This window comes from Marmota flaviventris, chromosome 16, assembly GCF_047511675.1.
Source record: "Marmota flaviventris isolate mMarFla1 chromosome 16, mMarFla1.hap1, whole genome shotgun sequence".
Lineage (NCBI taxonomy): Eukaryota > Metazoa > Chordata > Mammalia > Rodentia > Sciuridae > Marmota > Marmota flaviventris.
In genome coordinates, this window is record NC_092513.1 from 65,182,884 (window position 1) to 65,201,356 (window position 18,473).

Here is an 18,473-nt window from a genome sequence, read left to right on the forward strand (position 1 = left end):
TAGAAAGAGGATACTGCTATTACTACCATTCACAACAGCTAGTTTGTGTGAGGTGGGCTTTTCCATCTTAACCCAGTTAAAATCAAAGGGAGGAGACAGACTGCATGGCACAGCAGGTATGTGGGTAGTATCATCTTCCTGTGCTCCAGACTGGAAAGAGCTGTTGAACAGAAAGCACACTTCTCACATTAAACCAAATCTTCCCTAGATTTTGCTTTTGTATTATTTTTAATGTTATTTTGTAATATTTTCCACTGTATTTAAATGTTAGTGGAACACAGTATGTGATAACTTCATTATGCTTCCTATTATGCTTTAATAATAATAAAATCAATGATTTTATGTTTATGGAACTAGAAAAATACAAACAATAAGAAATTCTAGAGAGAATGTGGAAAAAAATGGAATACTTTTTCACAATTGTAGGAATTGTAAATTAGTACAACCAGTATGAAAATCAGTATGGAGGATCCTCAAAAGACTAGGCATGGAACCACCATATGACCCAGCTATACCACTCCTCAGTATTTATCCTAAAGAATTGTAAGTCATCATACTACAGTGATACATGCATAGCATGTTTATAGTATAGCCAAATTATGCAACCAGCCTACCTGTACTTCAACAGATGAATGGATAAAAAATGTGGTATATATACTCAATGTAGTTTTATTCACCCATAAAGAAAAATGAAATTATGTCATTTGAAGGAAAATGGATGGAACCGTTATGTTAAATGAAATAAACCAATCTTAGAAGGTCAAGGGTCATTCATGTTTTCTCTCATATGTGGAAGCTAGAGAGAAAAATGGAAAAAGAAGTTTGGAGGCTGGGATTTTATGAAAATTGAAAGGGTGTCAGTAGCATAAAGGGATCCAGCAGGTGGGAGAAAGGGAGGAAGGGGGGAAAGGTTGGGGAGTAGGGATATTGACCAAATTATATTGTTATATTTTGTACATGTATGGATATAAGAGAACAAATCCCATAATTTTGTATAGTTATAATGTACCAATAAAAATGTAGAAAATGAAAAAATAAATTAATTTAAAAATTAAAAAAAAAAAAACTTTGTGACCTACTGTAGACCTACAATTTCTTCAGATAAAAGAGACTGAGGGGTAATCATTAACTAATCAAGCAGCATGTCAATCCAATCCATTTCTATACACATCTCTCTTTGCTCATAAAGCTGCTCTGTCTTGTGTTAATCTTTCCCCTCTCCTGATCTTGGAGCTGAAGATGCCGAGGCTTCGGTTTCTACAGAGAACTGTTGTAGTACAATTAATTACACACACATATTGACATTGCTTGTGACTCTCGGTAAGCTTTCTACCTATGGGAAAGGTTTTGCTATAAAATTTCCTCATTCTGATTTTACTTTATGAAATACCATTTGATCTATGGGCAGCTAGTGCTTGTGTAATAAGAAAGATCCTTATTAAAAAGTCTGGGGGTAGGGCAGAAAAGGGAAGTCAAATAAAATGACAATTACTATTTTTAAAAAATAAAGGAATTAACTTTGGATACTTGCTGAATATAATTATCTTAAATACTATCAAATTAATATTAAATATTTTTCTCTTGAGCTGTTTCAAAGCATATTATAATTGAGGTTTTATGGCAAAATGTATACAAAATAAAAGCCAACAGTGAGTTCTGTCTCATAGAGAGCATAAAAGGGGAACAAAAAAGAAAATGAATTTTATCACTGCGTTGTGCCCTAGAGGCTGTAGGAAGGCTTTGGCAGAGGTGGGAGTGACTATAGGACACGTCTTCATTCCTAGCAGTTCAGGATACAAATGTGATATTCAGTTTTGAAACACTGTGCTGATATCTCCCTGGTGTACTGACTAAAGCAACTTGTGTTCTAGCAAAAGCACTGTAATCTTTCAAACTGGAGCTCTGGCTCTTCTTCAGTACATGGTACTTGCTTCTTCTTGATGTTCATTAGTAAAAACAAAAGCACTGGACTGAGGCAGAGGAAATCCACAACAACCCCCACCCCAGCCACCAGCTAGCAGACCTCCTAACTGGTTTTTTTTTTTTTTTTTTAATTTTTTATTGTTGGCTGTTCAAAACATTACATAGTTCTTGATATATCATATTTCACAATTTGATTCAAGTGGGTTATGAGCTCCCATTTTTACCCCATATACAGATTGCAGAATCACATCAGTTACACATCCATTGATTTACATATTGCCATAGAGAAGAGGGGAGGGGAGGGGAGGGGAGGGGTGATAGTAGAGGATAGGAAAGGCAGCAGAATACAACAGACACTAGTATGGCAATATCTAACTGGTTTTTAAGCTGCTCACACCTGTCACCCAAGAACAGCACATCCAATCCGCAGCAGCAGCAACAGCAAAGAATCTTCCCAATAGGACAAGAGTTCCTGGCTGCAGCCCAGACAGGCTGACAAGGGAAGTCAGAAAGCTCAGGTTGTTGAGGGGGGGATGTGTGCTTCTTGATCTTAAATGGGCCAACAGTTCCCAGCTGGTACATAGGGAGAGGCTGGCACAGGTTGCACAAGAAGCCAGAGCTGGGAGGGACTGTCCTGTCAGTGACAGAAGAGTTCTATTCTGGACCGGAAATCATCAGGAGTGAGGGTGGTCAGGGCACTGCCTCTGCCAAGGCCCCTGACATCCAGGCCTCTCACTCTCAAGGATCTGCACCAGGCCATGAGACCTGGAGGGCCTGATGCTAAGTAGCTGAACTAGAGCTGATTGAGAGCAAGCCTTGAATTGAGAGTCTGGGAGACTGCAGTGGTTGTGAAGGCTTTGGCGAAATGAATGTTGGCAGGGCAGCTTGGGGTTAGCATGGGCTGATCTTGGTTCTTGGTCCTAGTGAGGCTGTGGGCCTGGGCTGCCCCAAGTGGTCAGCTAGTGCCACATGGGGGAGACAGCTTGTTCCTCACTTTGGAGGATCATTGCAGCAGAGCAAAGGAGGGGTTGAGAGGATCTTAGTGGAGCCCTGTGGATGGTGGCAGCTGTATCCTACAGGCACTGCCTCCCTTAGTCACACTTCTGCTGGAGGTGATTGAGCCCTGTGGCAAGCTGGAGCCAGAATTATATTGTAAAGCTATAACTGGGTTAGGGACTGGCTCAGGAGTAGGGTGCTCACCTAGCATGGGCGAGGCCCTGGGTTCTATCCCTAGTTCCTCTCCCTGCAAAAAGCTGGAATCATCCTGGGCAGGAAGACTGTGGCTTGCATTTTCTTTCCCAAGGCAAGAGGTCAGATGCAGGCCCAGGTCACTCCTTGCATCTCCCTGGCCTTGCTCTTGTCTTCCATCTCCCCCTCCTGCAAGCCTCCTTTTCTCCCCACCAGATCTGCAGGGCTCCCTCGTCTCCTCCCACTTGGAGGAGTCATCTGCAGCTTTGGGTGGTGAGTGACCATTCTTTCCTTCTCTGCTCCTTCTGGAAGGGCCCAGCCCAAGGACCTCTTTTCCGCAGCTGGGCACTTTGCCCACATTGGACCCTTTCTCATTCTCCCTGTCACAGTCCACCTGGCCTCCTGACTACCTCCAAGTCAGTTGTAACTGCATCTGCAGCATAGTGGGGGTGGGGGCTCATGCCTGCCCCTTAGAGTGGCATCTGAGCTCCCTGCACTGTGCTTAGTACTAGAACATTCCCTGCACATGCAAGTGCTCTGAGCATGGTGGTGCCTAAATTAATTCCCCAAAGTAGAGGCAGGAGGACTGAGGCTTTGCCCTGACAAGTTGGCCTTGGGGTCAAGCCCAGACCCCACAGGCTGTCCTTAGTAGTGGCCAAGCAGAGAGAAGCAGTGCCCAGACAGTGCCAGGTGGGGGTGGAAGACAAAGCAGGGGACCCCCAAGAGCACTCAGGCTTTCTGACATATCCTTGATAAAGGAAGCAGGTGGTTTGAGCGCATCTCTCCATGAACCTCAGTGGTCTCACCTCCTCCCCCAGCCCAGGTACCCCAGGAAAATCAGCTGCAGCCTGCAGTCAGAGGTCTCCCCTTTCTCTCCAGAGCTTCTAGGGATTAACAGATCTCTCTGTTAACTTGCTAGACAGCCATTAATGCCCAGTTGGGAGTGTGCACCCCAGCAGGGAGGCTGGTGACTATTGAGCCCCTCATATTTCCCTGTGTCCCTGAAGTGTGCGTGGGCAGGCATCCCACAGTTGAAGTGCATTGCTGTGTCTCCCTGGGGCCTTGCAGATGCAGGGTGTCAGAGCTTGTTCCCCACCCTCCTGGGGGAGTCTGTGTGGCCTTCTAGGCGGAACCCTGGCCCCTCCACACAGGTGTGCTGGTGCTGCTCTCACTCTACCTGACCTCGCTCTTCTACTGTATCCCCAAGGCTGTGCTGGCCACCATTATCATCATGGCTGTGAACCCACTGTATGACACCAAGATCTTTGGGACACTCTGGTATGTTAAGAGTATGTATATGGATCAGGCAACAGAGCCCACACCTGTCACCTGGAGGCTCAGACAGGAGGATGGCTAGTAGGAGAGCAGCTGGGCAACTTTAGCAGGATCCTCTGTTAAAATACAAAGGGCTGGGGTGTGGCTTAGTGTGAGAGCCCTTGCCTAGCCTGTATGAGGCCATGCAGTGCAGTCTCCAGTGCTAAAAAAATATGTATATTTTTTACAAAAGGAGAGAACATTGTAGCACTGTGTCTGCAACACTGAGGGCATGCTTAACCACATTCATCCTCACTTCAGACTTCAACTCTGTTTAAAAGTGATTCTGTTTTTTTTTTAATTGAAGCAATAGCTTTGGCGTTTTTGTAAAAATCATAAATGCCTATTGTAAAAAATGCAGAAAACCACTTCCCTAGCCTCTTTGCACTCTGATGATCACCCAGAACTTCCTATCCCTGGGATTCATGCATCTGTCAGCATGTGGGCACACTGCTGGCTCCATGTGCTCCATTCATGGTGCTCTGTGACCTACATTCTCATACATCATTTGCTATGAATTACTGTGAAAATGAACAGTGTCAGGATAAATGGTTTCTAATGTCTGCATCTATATCATAATATTCATAGTGAGCTCTCTGTTCAACTGGAATATGGATTGTTTTACTCTAAAAATTCATTTGTTTTGTTTTATTTTAGGGGGATTTTTTTTTTTGGTGGTACCAGGGTTTGAACCCAGAGGCACTGAGCCACACCCCAGCCCTTTGTATTGATTTTTTTGAAATTTTGAGGCAGGGTCAGCCTAAGTTGCTGAGACTTGGATCCTATTGTGAATTGAGCTGCTGTGAACATTGATGTGGCTGTGTCACCATAGTATGCTGATTTTTGTTAGAGTCTGTAAACAAGTCAGGATGGCGCCTGGCATTTTGCCAGAGAAATGTTAGAGTCTGTAAACAAGTCTGGATGGCGCCTGGCAAAATGCCAGAGGGAGTGGTTTGTGAAGTAACACCAGCGAGCCATTAAGTGTGGAGATTCCTTATTGGTTGACTGATGTATCTAGTTTATGTTAATTAGATAAGCTGTGTGGAATGTATAAATACCTCTGTTGTCCTGCAATAAAGGGCTCCCACTCCTGCTGTATCAACGTACACAAGTTGTTTGTCACCCCCCACCCCGGTTATTTTGCTGCAGCCAGCCGGACTGCGGCAGATTTTAAGTCTTTTGTGTGTAGCCAAGGAGTGGGATAACTGAGGTCAAATGTTCGATTCCAAGTTTCTGATGAATCTCCATACTGCTTTCTCCCAAGCTGCTGGGATGACAGACTCAGTGTGAATTTTATAGGACCAGAGCATCTCAGTTTGGACCAGTTGTTCCTGAGGGACATTGGTGGCTGCATGTATATTATAATATCCATAGTGAGCTCTCTGTTCAACTGGAACATGGATTATGAACAGATTGTTTTACCCTAAAATTCACTTGTTTTGTTTTATTTTAGGAGGGACAGCACAGTGGTGGAGTATTCAAATCCAGGTGCTGTTCCAAGCAGGTGCATGTGCATGCCTGCACTCTTGCCTTGGGCTGCAAGAGAGTGAGGCTCTGGACAAAGGGGTATGGGGCCTACCAGGGCTATGCCCGAGACCAGGGTCCCCAGCTTTTCCCCCAGACTGGGTGAACTTATCTCTCCAATCCTTACCTTCCACACCTAGGTGATCTTTCCAAGGGCTACTGCCCAGGTTGGAGCAGGTGTGCATTGTGGCAGAGCTGGTAACCTGACCTCCTTCCCCCCATCTTGCCTGGTTTACCTCTCTCTCTGCACCTCAATAATCACATGTTCATACCTGTACCCTCCATATCCTGGGGCTACACATCCATGGATTCAACCTGACTCCATTCTTCTTTAAAAGAAAGTCCGAGCTGGCTCGGTGGTCCACACCTATAATCCCAGTGACTCTCAGGGCTGAGGCAGGAGGATCACAAAAGTCTCCCAATTCCAGGACAGCCTGGGCAGCTTAGCAAGACCTTTTCTCAATATAAAAATAAATAAGTAAAAAGAACAGGAGATGTAGTTCAGTGGTAAAGCACCCTGGGATATGATCCCCAGTGCCAAATGGAAAAGAAAATTAAATAACAAAATAAATAAATAAAGGCCACCAGGAGTGGAACCACAGAGCTGATTGGAATGAGGAATGTACCTTTTTGAATCATAATTTTTGTAGAAAAATCATCGTTATAAAATGTGTCTTATGTGGCTCTGCCCTTTGTAAACTCAGCCAATTCTGCTTCCCTATTTTTTTTTTAATTGAAGCAATAGCTTTGGCGTTTTTGTAAAAATCATAAATGCCTATTGTAAAAAATGCAGAAAACCACTTCCCTAGCCTCTTTCCACTCTGATGATCACCCAGAACTTCCTACTCCCTGGGATTCATGCATCTGTCAGCATGTGGGCACACTGCTGGCTCCATGTGCTCCATTCATGGTGCTCTGTGACCTACATTCTCATACATCATTTGTTATGAATTAGCAAATGCATAGATGAAGTTTATCCCATCATGTGAATTTGTGCAGTGCCAGGCAGATGGGTTTTCCAGAAGACTCCTGGAAAAGGCTCATGAAGCTACTGCTTGCCGTAAGATGAATCTGGCCCCATCTGCAGGTGAGTGGGGTTCCTAACTCCATGTGGCTATGAATATGGCCTTACTTGGAAATGGAGTCTTTGCAGATGCAATTAGTTTTTGTTGTTTTTTTTTTTAATTTTGTTTTAATTGTAGTTGGACACAATACCTTTATTTTATTTTTATGTGAAGCTGAGGATAGAACCCAATGCCCTTCCCATAAGTGCTCTACTGCTGATCCACAACCCCAGTCCCAGATGTAATTAATTTAATTCTGATTATATTGTAGTGGTCCAGGATAGGCCCTAAGTTTAATATGAGCAGTGTCCTTGTAAGAAGAGACAGAAGCCCAGACATACAGGAAGACACCACTGTTGATGCAAACAGATCAGGATGTAAAATATAAGCCCAGCACACTCAGGATACAGCTCAGACATCCAGGGCTCTGCCCTGCTTTAAGGTCATTGACCATTGCGGGGAGGGCAGGAGGTGTGGAGTAGAGTCTGGCTGCTGGAGCCGAGAAGGAGACAGGAGCCAGGAGGGTCATGGGTCATATCAGGGGCACACACCTTATATGCATGCAGGCATGTATAACTATTTTTTAAATAATAATAATTATTATTCTTTTTTGGTACCAGGAATTGAACCCTGGGATGCTCTACTACTGAGCCACATCCTCAACCCCCAGTCCTTTTTATTTTTTATTTTCAGAAGGGATCTTACTAAGTTGCTTAGGATCTTGCTAAATTGCTGAGGCTGGCTTTGAACTTGTGATCCTCCTGCCTCAGCCTCCCCAGCTGCTGGGATTACAGGAGTGCACCACTGTGCCTGGCTTTTTTTTCAATAGATGGTCTCTATATTGCCCCAGCTGGCCTTGAACTCCTAGCCTCAAACTGTCCCCCGGCCTCAGCCTCCTGTGCCTGACTCAATAGCTGTAGAATTTTGATGGAGGTGAAATCACATTTTATAAAATTGCCTCCCCCCTTTTCTGTGATGCAGGGAATGGAACGAGGGCCTCTTGTGTGCCAGGCAAGTGCTCTACCATTAGCTCATCTAGCCTCCTTACTAGCTGGGATTATCAGTATGCACCATTGTGCATGGCTTAAAATTAATCCTTTTAAGTGATAGTCCGGGGACCTTCAGCTCACAATGTTGCCCAGCCACCCACTCTGTCTAGTTCTGAGCCATTTTCATTACACCAAAATAGAGCTCTATCACCATTATACAGCTACCTCAGATTCTGGCCTCTCCCAGGCACCCACAGATCTAGCAAATGCACAGCCCAGATATATCAGCTCAGCTGCACCCCAGCCTTCACCCCGTTTTCTACATTCAGGCAGCAGTGAGGGTAAATTAGTGCGTTTCAAAGTTTTCAACAAATGACCCTGAAGGGGAAATGCTTTTTTAATACTAGATGAATCAAATCAGGTTATGCTGTCGACAGCCCAGCTGGGTCAGGGCAGTGGGACAGGTGGCCAAGACCCCAGGGCAGACACCCAAAGTTGGGCATTGAGACAGGTTTCCTAAGAAGTGATACAGAAGGTCCCATGGAGAACAGGGGAGGGGTGGGACTTTGTGCTTCTCCAGGGAATAGTGTTCCATCCCCACAGTGCCTTTCCCTCTCCAGTGTGCTCTAATCTGCACTAGTTTCCCCAGGGAGGGGTTGTGGGGGTTACCAGCAGATCAGCTTAGCTAGCTTTGTCCCACCCAAAGTACCCAGAGAACTTGGTGAGCACACACAAAAGAACTTGGTGAGCACACACAAAAGTAGCTTTCTACAGGTAACACTAACTTGCCCTGATTCCCAGCAAGTGTGAGAGAACGCCAGTGTCCATGGGACAATGTGTACTGTGGACATTCTGGCCCAGCTATGCTCTCTAATTAGTGCCTTGACATGGCTAGGTTCTTGTGAACAGAGAGGGAGACTTAAGGGACATGGTGTTTCATTGTCCTCTTTTTCCAGGGATGACAGGTCAAAGAAATCCAGCCTTGCTAAGGAGGGATGCCTTCCAGGAACTCCACAGAGGAAGTACACCTCCCTGTTTTCAAGGATGCCACAGAATTGGAGGGGGTAGCAGGGATGAGCCAAGTCAAAATGCTACAGAAGTCACTATCCTTACAAAGCTCCACCATTTTTCTTAAATAAATGCTCCCAGATTGCTGTCTCCACTGGTTAATTTCCAGACTTCTTATGAAACTTTCAGTATTATTCTATGTGGCCCTGAAGGACTGTAGAGATAAGAGCAAGCTAAGATTTTAAGAGGGAGACTTGAAGGGAAACATTTAGCATAGAGAGGGAATCAGGAGGAAGGAGCATGGGAAGGAGTGGGAAGATACTAGAGATGAAGTGGGCCAAATTATATTTCCCTGTAGGTACAAATACACCCCTATGATATTCATCATCCTGTATAATTAACACACACCAATAAAATGTAGTGTTGTTGTTTTTTTTTTCCTAATTTCCAGAATTCTTAAAAAGCTGATTGGGCCTTTTTTTTTTTTTTTTTTTGCAAGTTTTCTCACTGAGAAAGGTTGAGGTGAGAATTCTCAGCAGCCCCCACTTGAATTTCTCTGATGTCTCTGAAGTTCACATTTAAGAAATAAATGAATTAGCATCATAAGTTTCCTGTGAAGGAGGACAGTGACCCACTAGCTGGCCATGCAATTCTGTTAGGGGATGGCAACCAAAACTAAAAGAATATGACTCATCCTGGGCACAGGGGCCACACCTGTAATCCCAGCCACTCTGGAGGCTGAGATGGGAAGATCCCAAGGCTCTCCTTGCCCTCGGTGGTGGGTGTGAGGAGGATTCGGTGACCCCGAGCCCGCGGAAATCAGGATCAGAGCCTCCTCCATTACCTGTCAGGCGCAAAGGGCAGGGGACGCCTGGGGGGGGGGGGGAGGAGCGGTGATCTGGGAGGGTGCCAGGTCCTTTGGGGGAATCACGTGGTGGGGAATTCCGGCCACATCTCTACATACCCAGCGGTGGCTAGGAGGCTGGCTGAGAGGAGGCGCCGCGGGGCACGTGACCTGTGGATGAAAAGAGCGCGGGACCGCGGCTAGGCTCTTTGCGCTGTAGGTGCCAGCGGGTAGGTGGCAGGATCTCCCTGGGCAGGATTCAGACATGCGGGGTGCTGCAGGTCTTGTGGGTGCCAAGGGTCCCTGTGGCAAGGATTCACTCCTTGGATACCGGATTCCATTGCATAGGGTGCGGGGAGGCGGAATATAGGTCTCCTGGGCGCCAGAGACCTCTACTAGAGAAGGTGATGCGGGATGCAGGTGCGGGTTATGAGTCTCGCTGGGCTGGGTGCTGTCCAGTGGGTACTTAAGGTCCCACGGGTCGGGGTGCAAGGCCGGGTGGTGAGGAGGCCCTGGGGCAGTATTGCGTCCTTAAGCGCAGGCCGCCTCCTCCTGCTAGTTCAAAGTTTCGGTTTCGCAGGGCTGCGGTTCAGCGCTGTCCCGACCCCAGCTCTCCGGCTGCAGGCGGTGGGGCTGCAGGCCTTTCCTGGGTACGGTGCGACATCCCTGGAGGACAGTCCACCTACCTGTGTCCCGCTCCAGCCCGGGGGTCGGCAGGAGCCCCCAGACAGCACAGCTGGGGTGAAAAGCTGCAGCTAGAGCGCTTAGCGCAGCAGGACGTGGGATCTGGGACCCGCGGCTCCGCCTCTGTAACCGCTGTAGTGACTTTTAGGAGAAAGGCTCGCTTTCCAAGCAGCTTTGCAGGCTGCCTAGGGGTCATCTGTGTTAGGCCAAGGTTCTTCCATAGCTGAAGGTCCACCTGAGTTCCCTGCCCACCTTCCCCAAGTTCTCAGTGGTTGTCTGGAAAGCTGGTCTGGCCTGCAGTCTGAGCTGCAGTCTTAGCCTCCCTGGGTGATGGCCGAGACAGAAGGGGGCTTCTGGATGGAAGGGGATCCAGGGCAGAGTGGGACTTGGGATTGGGCAATGACCATGAGCAACCACAGGAGTCAAACTGCTGCTAGATTTCCATTGGCCCAGGGAACTTTCTGGCTACAGCAATCTCACTTTCTCACAAAATGAAACTTAAATGGGACTGTGGTCACATGACAGGAGGCACAGTTTATAGCTGCTGCCTTGGGAACTCTTGCTTCTCTTTCAGACCTGCAGGGGAAGGGACACTGGGCTAGAGGATCCCCCAGCCAGAGACAGCACATCTCCTGCCAGGAGGCCTCCAAGTTCTGTAGCCAGTGTGAAGAGAGGCTGCCTCCTACAGCCCCAGGACCAGGCAAATCCCAAGAGGCACTGGGGTAAGTGGAGAGTGTGGGCATCTGTGCCTTCCAGGCAGATGGGAGCAGGGCCAGCTTGCAGCCTCAGAGAGGCCTGACCCTCCCCCCACAGAACTCTTCCCAGGGGGCACTTTCCTCAAGCAGTTCAGAAACCACACCAGGGTCTTGGGGGACGATAGGGCTGATCTTGCAGGGGTTGTCCCAGTGTGGCCTTCTGGTGCTCCCTGCCTTTTCCATGATTTGACCTGTCCTTCATCTGCCTGTGTAGATTCTGAGAACAATAACTCCTTGGTGGCCTAATCCCTGAAGGAAGAGATGGAATGCAGGGAAGTGCTGAAGGAAGATGGGGACCTGTGCTTGTCCCCAGGCTCCAGTGATTGGCAGGAAAATGCAGCTGAGCCCAGTTCCGATGAAGGGTCCTGGACCATCCAAAGAGTGAGTGAGCCATGCTGCCTCCACCCATCCCTGCCCCTGCTCTGTTTCCCTGGTGGCTAAGCTGGGCTGTCTGAGTCACCCTCACTGCCTCCATGTGTCCCCTGCTGCCCGACTTTTTCCCTGCAAACTTACTGCACTGCAGTCCAGCTGGCCCTAGAAGTGCTACCACATGGGCAGTGGCCTGGCTGCCCCAGTGTCTGGTCCATCCCCACAGGAGTCTACGGGCTTCAGGCCCTGGGTCTCCACCTTCCTTTCCCAGCCCTAGACCAAATATGTGGGTGTCTGAGGAGCTGTGGCTGGGCCATGAGTGGGTCCCACTATCCTCTGGGTCTATGTGTCGAGGTATGGGGCTGGGTGCACCTCTACTGTGCTGCAGGGCCTGTGTGTGGGTGCTCCCTGGTTGGCAGGTGCTCTTCCTCAGAGTGAGGTCCCATTGGCCTCTGGGAGTTGTCAGGCACTGGGGAATTATTGTTTGGTAAAGGAACCCACTGGAGCCCCAGGAAGTTTCTGAGAGGGATCTCTCTGCAGGTGTTCAGGAGCACTAGGTGTGCTCCCTGACTCAGCTCCAGCTCACAGACACCCAGAGTGCGGCACCTGCTCCCAGGCTTCCTCCTGGGCATGGAGGGGATTGGGGCTTTCTGTTCCTGGGCTGGGTCTGGTTTGTGAGGTTCCTTGCAGAGGGTGCTCTGTGGTTCGGAGTGTGGCAGTGACATACTGAGGTGCAATATATGTGATGCCTGCAGGGGAAGGTATATGTGTGTAGTGTCTGGTGTATGTAGTGTGTGTGAGGTGAGTGTTGATTTGTGCATGTGTGCCAGGGTGCAAGGCCTGTCTGTGAGGAAAGAGGTGTGTGTGTGTGGTGTATGGTTGTGTCCTTTCCCTGGAGTCACCTCTTCCTCAGCAGGGAAGGCCACCCAAACCTGGATTTTGAGGGATACTGAAGGCTTGGCTGAAACTTCCAGTGAGAGTCACCACAGAGACACTTAGGGCATGACAATTAAAAATGTTGCATTGCACAGCAGGACAAGGTTCTTTTTAAACATTCGGAGAGTAAATTGAAGAATCTTTGTGGAAGAAAAAAATGAGTAATAGCCAGATACCATAGCTGTGCTCAATGGTACATGCCTGTAATCTCAGTGACCAGGAGGCCCAGGCAGGACGATCCAAAGTTCAAGGCCAGCCTCAGCAGCTTAGTAAGACCCTGTCACAAAAAAAAAAAAAAAAAAAAAAAAAAAAGAAGATGAAAAAAGAAAACGATTGAGGACAAGAGCCCTGTATCCAATCTCAACTTCATACCTTAAGAAACTAGGAAAAGGTGAGGAAACTAAACCCAAAGACAAAGAAGGAAGGAAATACTAAATATTAGAGCAGAGATTTTTTGAAAAGGAGAGAATAGAAGAGCAACAGAGAAAAACCAATGAATCAAAAGGTTGAGTCTTCCAAAAGACCAATAAGATCCATAAACTTTTAGACTAATTAAAAAAAAGGAGATAATATGTAAAGAACTCAGAAGGTCAAGGGTCCTATATTTTATCTCTTATATGGAAGCTATAGAACAAAAAGGGAAAGGAAAGGGGGGGCAGACCTCATGACAATCAAAGGGAGACCAGTGGAAGAAAAGAAGGTGCAGGTGGGAGGTGGGGAGGAGGGGAACTGCTGGGGAGGAATCCTGGCAAAATGGTATTGTTACATTGTGTATTGCATGCACCAATATGCAACAACAAACACCATCAATGTGTGCAATTGCAAAACACGAATGAGCAAAGATTCCAGACTGGGGTAGAGCCCTTGCCTAGCACATGGGTTCCATCCTCAACACCACATGAAAATAAATAAACAAACAAACAAATAAAGCATATATTTTTAAAAGGTGTGAAAGAAACTAAAGTAGAAATGAAGGTGAAGACATTACTGATGACTTTATAGAAATAAAACTCAATTTGAGGGAATATCATAGAGTTGGCATTTGGTCACCAAATGTTTAACAAAACTTACTTAATTGTGGCATCGAAAGCACTAGAAACAAAAGGAAAAAGTAGAAAAATTGGACTTTATCAAAATTTAAACTTTTTTCATTTAGAGGAGGAGAAGAAAAACTGAAAAGGCAGCCAATGGAATGGAGAGGTATTTGTAAATCATGTATCAGATAAGGGTTTAGTATCCATGATATATAAAGAACTCATGACTCAACAACAAAAAGACAGTCCAACTTAATTCTGGACAAAAGATTTGCCTGAAGCAGACTGCCTTCCCCTCCCTTCTTTCTTCATACTGGGAATTGAATCCAGGGCCTCCTGCATGCTAGACCAACACTACCACTGAACAGCATCCCAGTCCTTATTTTATTTGGAGATGGTCTCACTAAATCACCCAGGCTGGCCTTGAACTTGAGATCCTCTTGCCTCAGCCTCTGGAGCAGCTGCAATAACAATTATGCACTGCCACACCTGGGTTGCAAAAGCTTTTCTCCAAAGAAAACATACAAGAGGCCAAGAAGCCTGTGAAAGGCATCAGCACCCATTGGTGGTTAAGTGCAATGCAAAACCTCTTGACACACCACCTAAAACACAGTAGGATAGCTGTGATAAGAAGTGTCAAATCACAGGGGTCGGTGAGGAGGTGGAGAAGTTGGAGCTGTGGTGTCATGCTGGGGGGAATGTGAAGTCCTACAGCTACTCTGTAAAGGAGTATGGCAGCTTATCAGAAAGTTAAATTCAGAATGCCATATGACCCAGTAGTTCCACTAAGTATTCATCCAAGAGAAAAGAGAACAGGTGTTTGAACAAATGCCTGTCTGCACATTCAGAGCAGCAGAGCCATGGCACTCCAGTGGCACAGCAACCCAGGTTGTCCTCAGCGGGTGAACAGCAGGTAAACTACTTAGGCTGTATACACTCAGTGGAATATCAGTCAGCCATAATAAAGAAGGAAGTGTACATATCCAAACTGTAAGGAGGGTGGACCTCAGAAACACAGTGCTACAAGAAGGAACCCGAGGTGCAAGGCACAAACTGTGTGAGGCCTGTTATAGGAAACATGCAGAACAAGCTCATCCAGAGAGATGAGTAGCTCAGAATTGGCAGGGGTTGGGGGCACTGTGAGATTGGTTGCTTTTGGGGTGATGAAGTGGGAGCGTAGTACAGGTGGTGATTGACGACATTGTTGAGTGTTTACTTTCAAATGTTTGGGGCAGGGGTGTGGCTCCGTGTGGAGCACTTGCCAGCATGTGTGAGTCCCTGGGTTCCAGCCCCAGCACTACAAAACAGCAGCAAAACCACTCCAAACTGTCTATTTTTGTATGATTTTCGCACTGTGTGTGGTGTTGTCATAGGAGATTTATTTAAAACACATGCCTGAAGGTGCAGAAGCTGCAACTGAAAGAAACTGGGAGCTAAGTGCACAGGTGAGCACGGTAAGTGTCTCTGGGCAGTGGCTTCCCAGTCCCACAGTGAGCCTGCATCATGCTTCACCTGAGCTGGTATTGCTGTTGAGAGAAGGTCTCCGAGCTAAGACCTGATGTTCCCAGGAGGTGGGCAGAGCCTGGGGGTGGCCTGGACCTCAGAAGCCAGGATGAAGTCACCAGCCACTTCCCAGCCCTCCCCAGCAGAACTGAGCATGTCCTACCACCTGCCCAAGAGAGTGCTATGGTCCACAGGGCCATGGGGAGGTGGCCAGCCTCCTTCTGGCCCTTTCTTCAGTAGCCACTGGATGCTGGCTTGTGGGCTTCTGCTTGCTGGCTCTGCATCCTTCCAGAGGCTCAGAGATTTGTTCTTCCGGCAGCAAGGAAGCGACCTAGCAGGGGCCTGAGTGGGTCAGGTGGGAGGCTCCAAGTGGCCCTAGGCCCTCAGTGGCTTCCCTTCCTCAGCCTTTTGCTGGTATGATTTGACAGAGGCTTCCTGGTGGAGGCACACCTGGCCTCCGGAGGCTCTGAAGGCTGTGCTTGGCTGAGTGTTGGGTGCCTGGAATGACCTGCCCCCTCTGGTGCCTCTGCAGCTGTATTTGTTGGAAGCAGGGGCCCAGGTGTTCAGGTGGATGCTCCAGGGGACCAGGACCTGATTTGCCCACCTGCATCCCCCTTCCTATTGGCCTCAGCTGCCTTGGGCTCTGTGTTGTGTTTTCCCTGCTCCATGAGGTTTCCCTAATTGGGCCTGGCTGAGGCAGGGCTCCAGGGTATGTGGGTGACCCTGCGCTGTCTGAAGGGGTCATGTCTCAACAGGTAGTGGCCTCTGGACCTTCTGTAGATGCAATAGAGGATGTACCTGGTGAGCAGGCAGCTGCCCAGCGCCTTCCCAGCAAGAGGAGAATGAATGAGGCTGCTCTGTGCGAGGTCTTGAACACCTTCACTGCGGACGATGAGCAGGTAGTCTGTGTTTCTGGCTGCAGAGCCTCCCGCCAGCCCTGGAATAGCTGGTCACCCTCACGCCTCCACTGAGAGGGCTGAGCTGGGAACTGGGCTATTTGTGAGGCAGCAGCACCATTCAGGTTTTGGGCCTTGTGGCAGGTCATTTTGGGGGTGCCATCTTTCTGTTCTGTGCTGCACATCCTGCCTGCTCACCCTGACTCCCAGCTTCTATTTCTTGTGGAAGTCTCTCCCTTGACATCCACAGGCCACCCAGGGGTCTACTTACCAGCCAGGTGGCATCCAAGTTGGGCACAGGCCCATCAGCAGGCTGTGCTTGAGACACCAGTGGTATGGTGTGTACCCTACTGAGCTTGATGTCTGCTCCTTGGGGTTCAGATCCTGCCCTGTCATTTTCCAGAGCATTGGCTGGGTGTGTTCCAGGTTCACTACAACACAAGAAGCTCACTTGTGTAATGAAGGTGCTATGCATATGAGGAAAGCAGAGCCTCTTCACCCCTGCAGGGGGATGCGGTCACTCATGGAGGGCTATGGTTTGTCCTGAGTACCATGGTCACACATTGTTTCACACATGAGTCGGGCTGGGCCCTGGTGAGTTTGGAAGACCAGTATGGACCTTCCTCCAGGGGCACCTGAGCTTCTGCAGTTTTGTCCATCAGGGATTTGGGCTGTGTTTGTATTGGAAATGAGTGGCCTGCTGCTGTCCAGGTATGGCCAAAAGGGTGTGGGTACACAGGGGGCTGTCATTGACCAACTTCCCTGGCATTGTCCTCCAGGAGCTGGTTGGGGTCCTTCCAAGGGTCTTCCCTGGGCCACCTCTGCATTTCCTGCAGTCTCCACACCACTTTGTCATGGAGGGTACAGCCAGGCCCTCTTCAGGGCACCTGCAAGCCCCAACCCAGGGTGCCTGCCCTCTTAAGGTCCTGCTGCTGAGTGTCTCCCTGCTGACCACTCCCCTCCTAGAGGGCAGCTAGCAGCTGTTCTAAGGTTGAAGCAGGGTGTGTGCTCTGATGGGCCTGGAGGGTCCTCTGTGCCACGTGGTGACCTGCAGGTATCTACAAGACCCCAGCATCCATTTCATCCTGGCAGTTAGGACGTTAGTTACCTGGACTTAGTTTTCACTTCTGTAAGAAGAAAATAACCTAATCTGAGATTTGATTATTCAAACCATTAGAAATGTTTTGTTTCCAAATTACCAAAAATGCAACTCACATTGGTTATGTTCAATTTATTGCTCATATCACCGATGAATCCTGAGGCTGTAGGCAAGATCAATCTAGGCACCCAGCTGGTAGCCCTGAAGTGCAGGTGTGGCTCTGCCTGTCTGCACTGCCTCCTTACCCTCCTGGCCACTGTCTCTAGTGCTCTGGACCATCCCATTCCTTGGTCACATGGCATCCACAGTTCCCTGCCTCAGTGCTTCATCCAGGGAACAAAGGATGCTCCTTCAGAACAGAGGGAAATGACCCAGTTATCTCACTCCTTGCTCTATACCCAAAGGACTTAAAATCAGCATACTACAGTGACACAGCTACATCAATGTTCATAGCAGCTCAATTCACAATAGCTAAACTGTGGAATCAAACTTGATGCCCTTCAACATATGAATGGATAAAGAAACTGTGGTACTTATACACACTGGAATACTACTCAGCATTAAAAGAGAATAAAATTATGGCATTTTCAGGAAAATGGATGGAATTGGAGAATATCATGGAAAGGTGTGTCAGGTGGATGTCCCTGTGGCTCTGCCAGGAGGCCCTCCCACAGCAAAGCTCTGGTAGCCAGGTTGCTGGAAGGATGTGTGTCAAGCAGCTTCCAGGGGCGAGACCTCACTGTCCTCATTGCAGCCTGCCCCTGGCTCCTCACAGCCCTTATCTGCTACAGGGATGAGCCAGCTGGCCCTGGGGGCTTGGAAGCATGTAGCACCCACCTGTCAGCCTCTTTCCCTTGGGCCTCCATAGGGAGCTTCACTGCCCACGTCCTCTTGGCATTTATATCCCACTGCCCACTTGCATGAGGACTAGCCATCCCTGTCTGTGTTGCTGGCCTGTCCCCATCCCTGATGCTGTACCCCTTTGGTGACATTGAAGTCTCTCCATTTCTTATGTGGACCACATCCTGGGCCTTAGCCCCTCTGCACTTCTGCCCATTCCCTGCTCTATCACCTCAGCCTTGATGCTCCACCTGTCCTAAGGCAGAGGCCTACTGCAGGTGCTGGCTGAGCTGGCGGAGTGCCTTTCCCAAGCCCACCTGTCCTCACTCACCCTGGCTCCCAGCTCTCATGTACCTGTGTCCCACCTGGAGGTGTCCTGGTTCAGTTGTTCTGCACTCAGTGCCGCCCCCAGGTGCTGCCAGAGTCACTGCCTGTGTCCAGGCCTCACTCACCTCCAGAGCTGCTGCTTGCACTGAGTGAGGGCAGTGAGCAGCCTGAGCCTC

General features: G+C 48.4%; 1 protein-coding gene across 1 annotated transcript in view; it reads left to right on the top strand.

Annotated features, from left to right (window-relative positions):
* Window positions 1-11,176: 11,176 nt before the first annotated feature.
* Window positions 11,177-18,473, top strand: part of LOC114079067 (E3 ubiquitin-protein ligase RNF213-like) — a 97,966-nt gene continuing 90,669 nt past the window's right edge. The window contains exons 1-3 of the mRNA XM_027920178.3: window positions 11,177-11,260; window positions 11,508-11,674; window positions 15,891-16,034. Coding sequence (XP_027775979.2) covers window positions 11,555-11,674; window positions 15,891-16,034 — 264 coding nt within the window. The 5' untranslated portion in view covers window positions 11,177-11,260; window positions 11,508-11,554. The remainder of the gene's footprint in view (window positions 11,261-11,507; window positions 11,675-15,890; window positions 16,035-18,473) is intronic.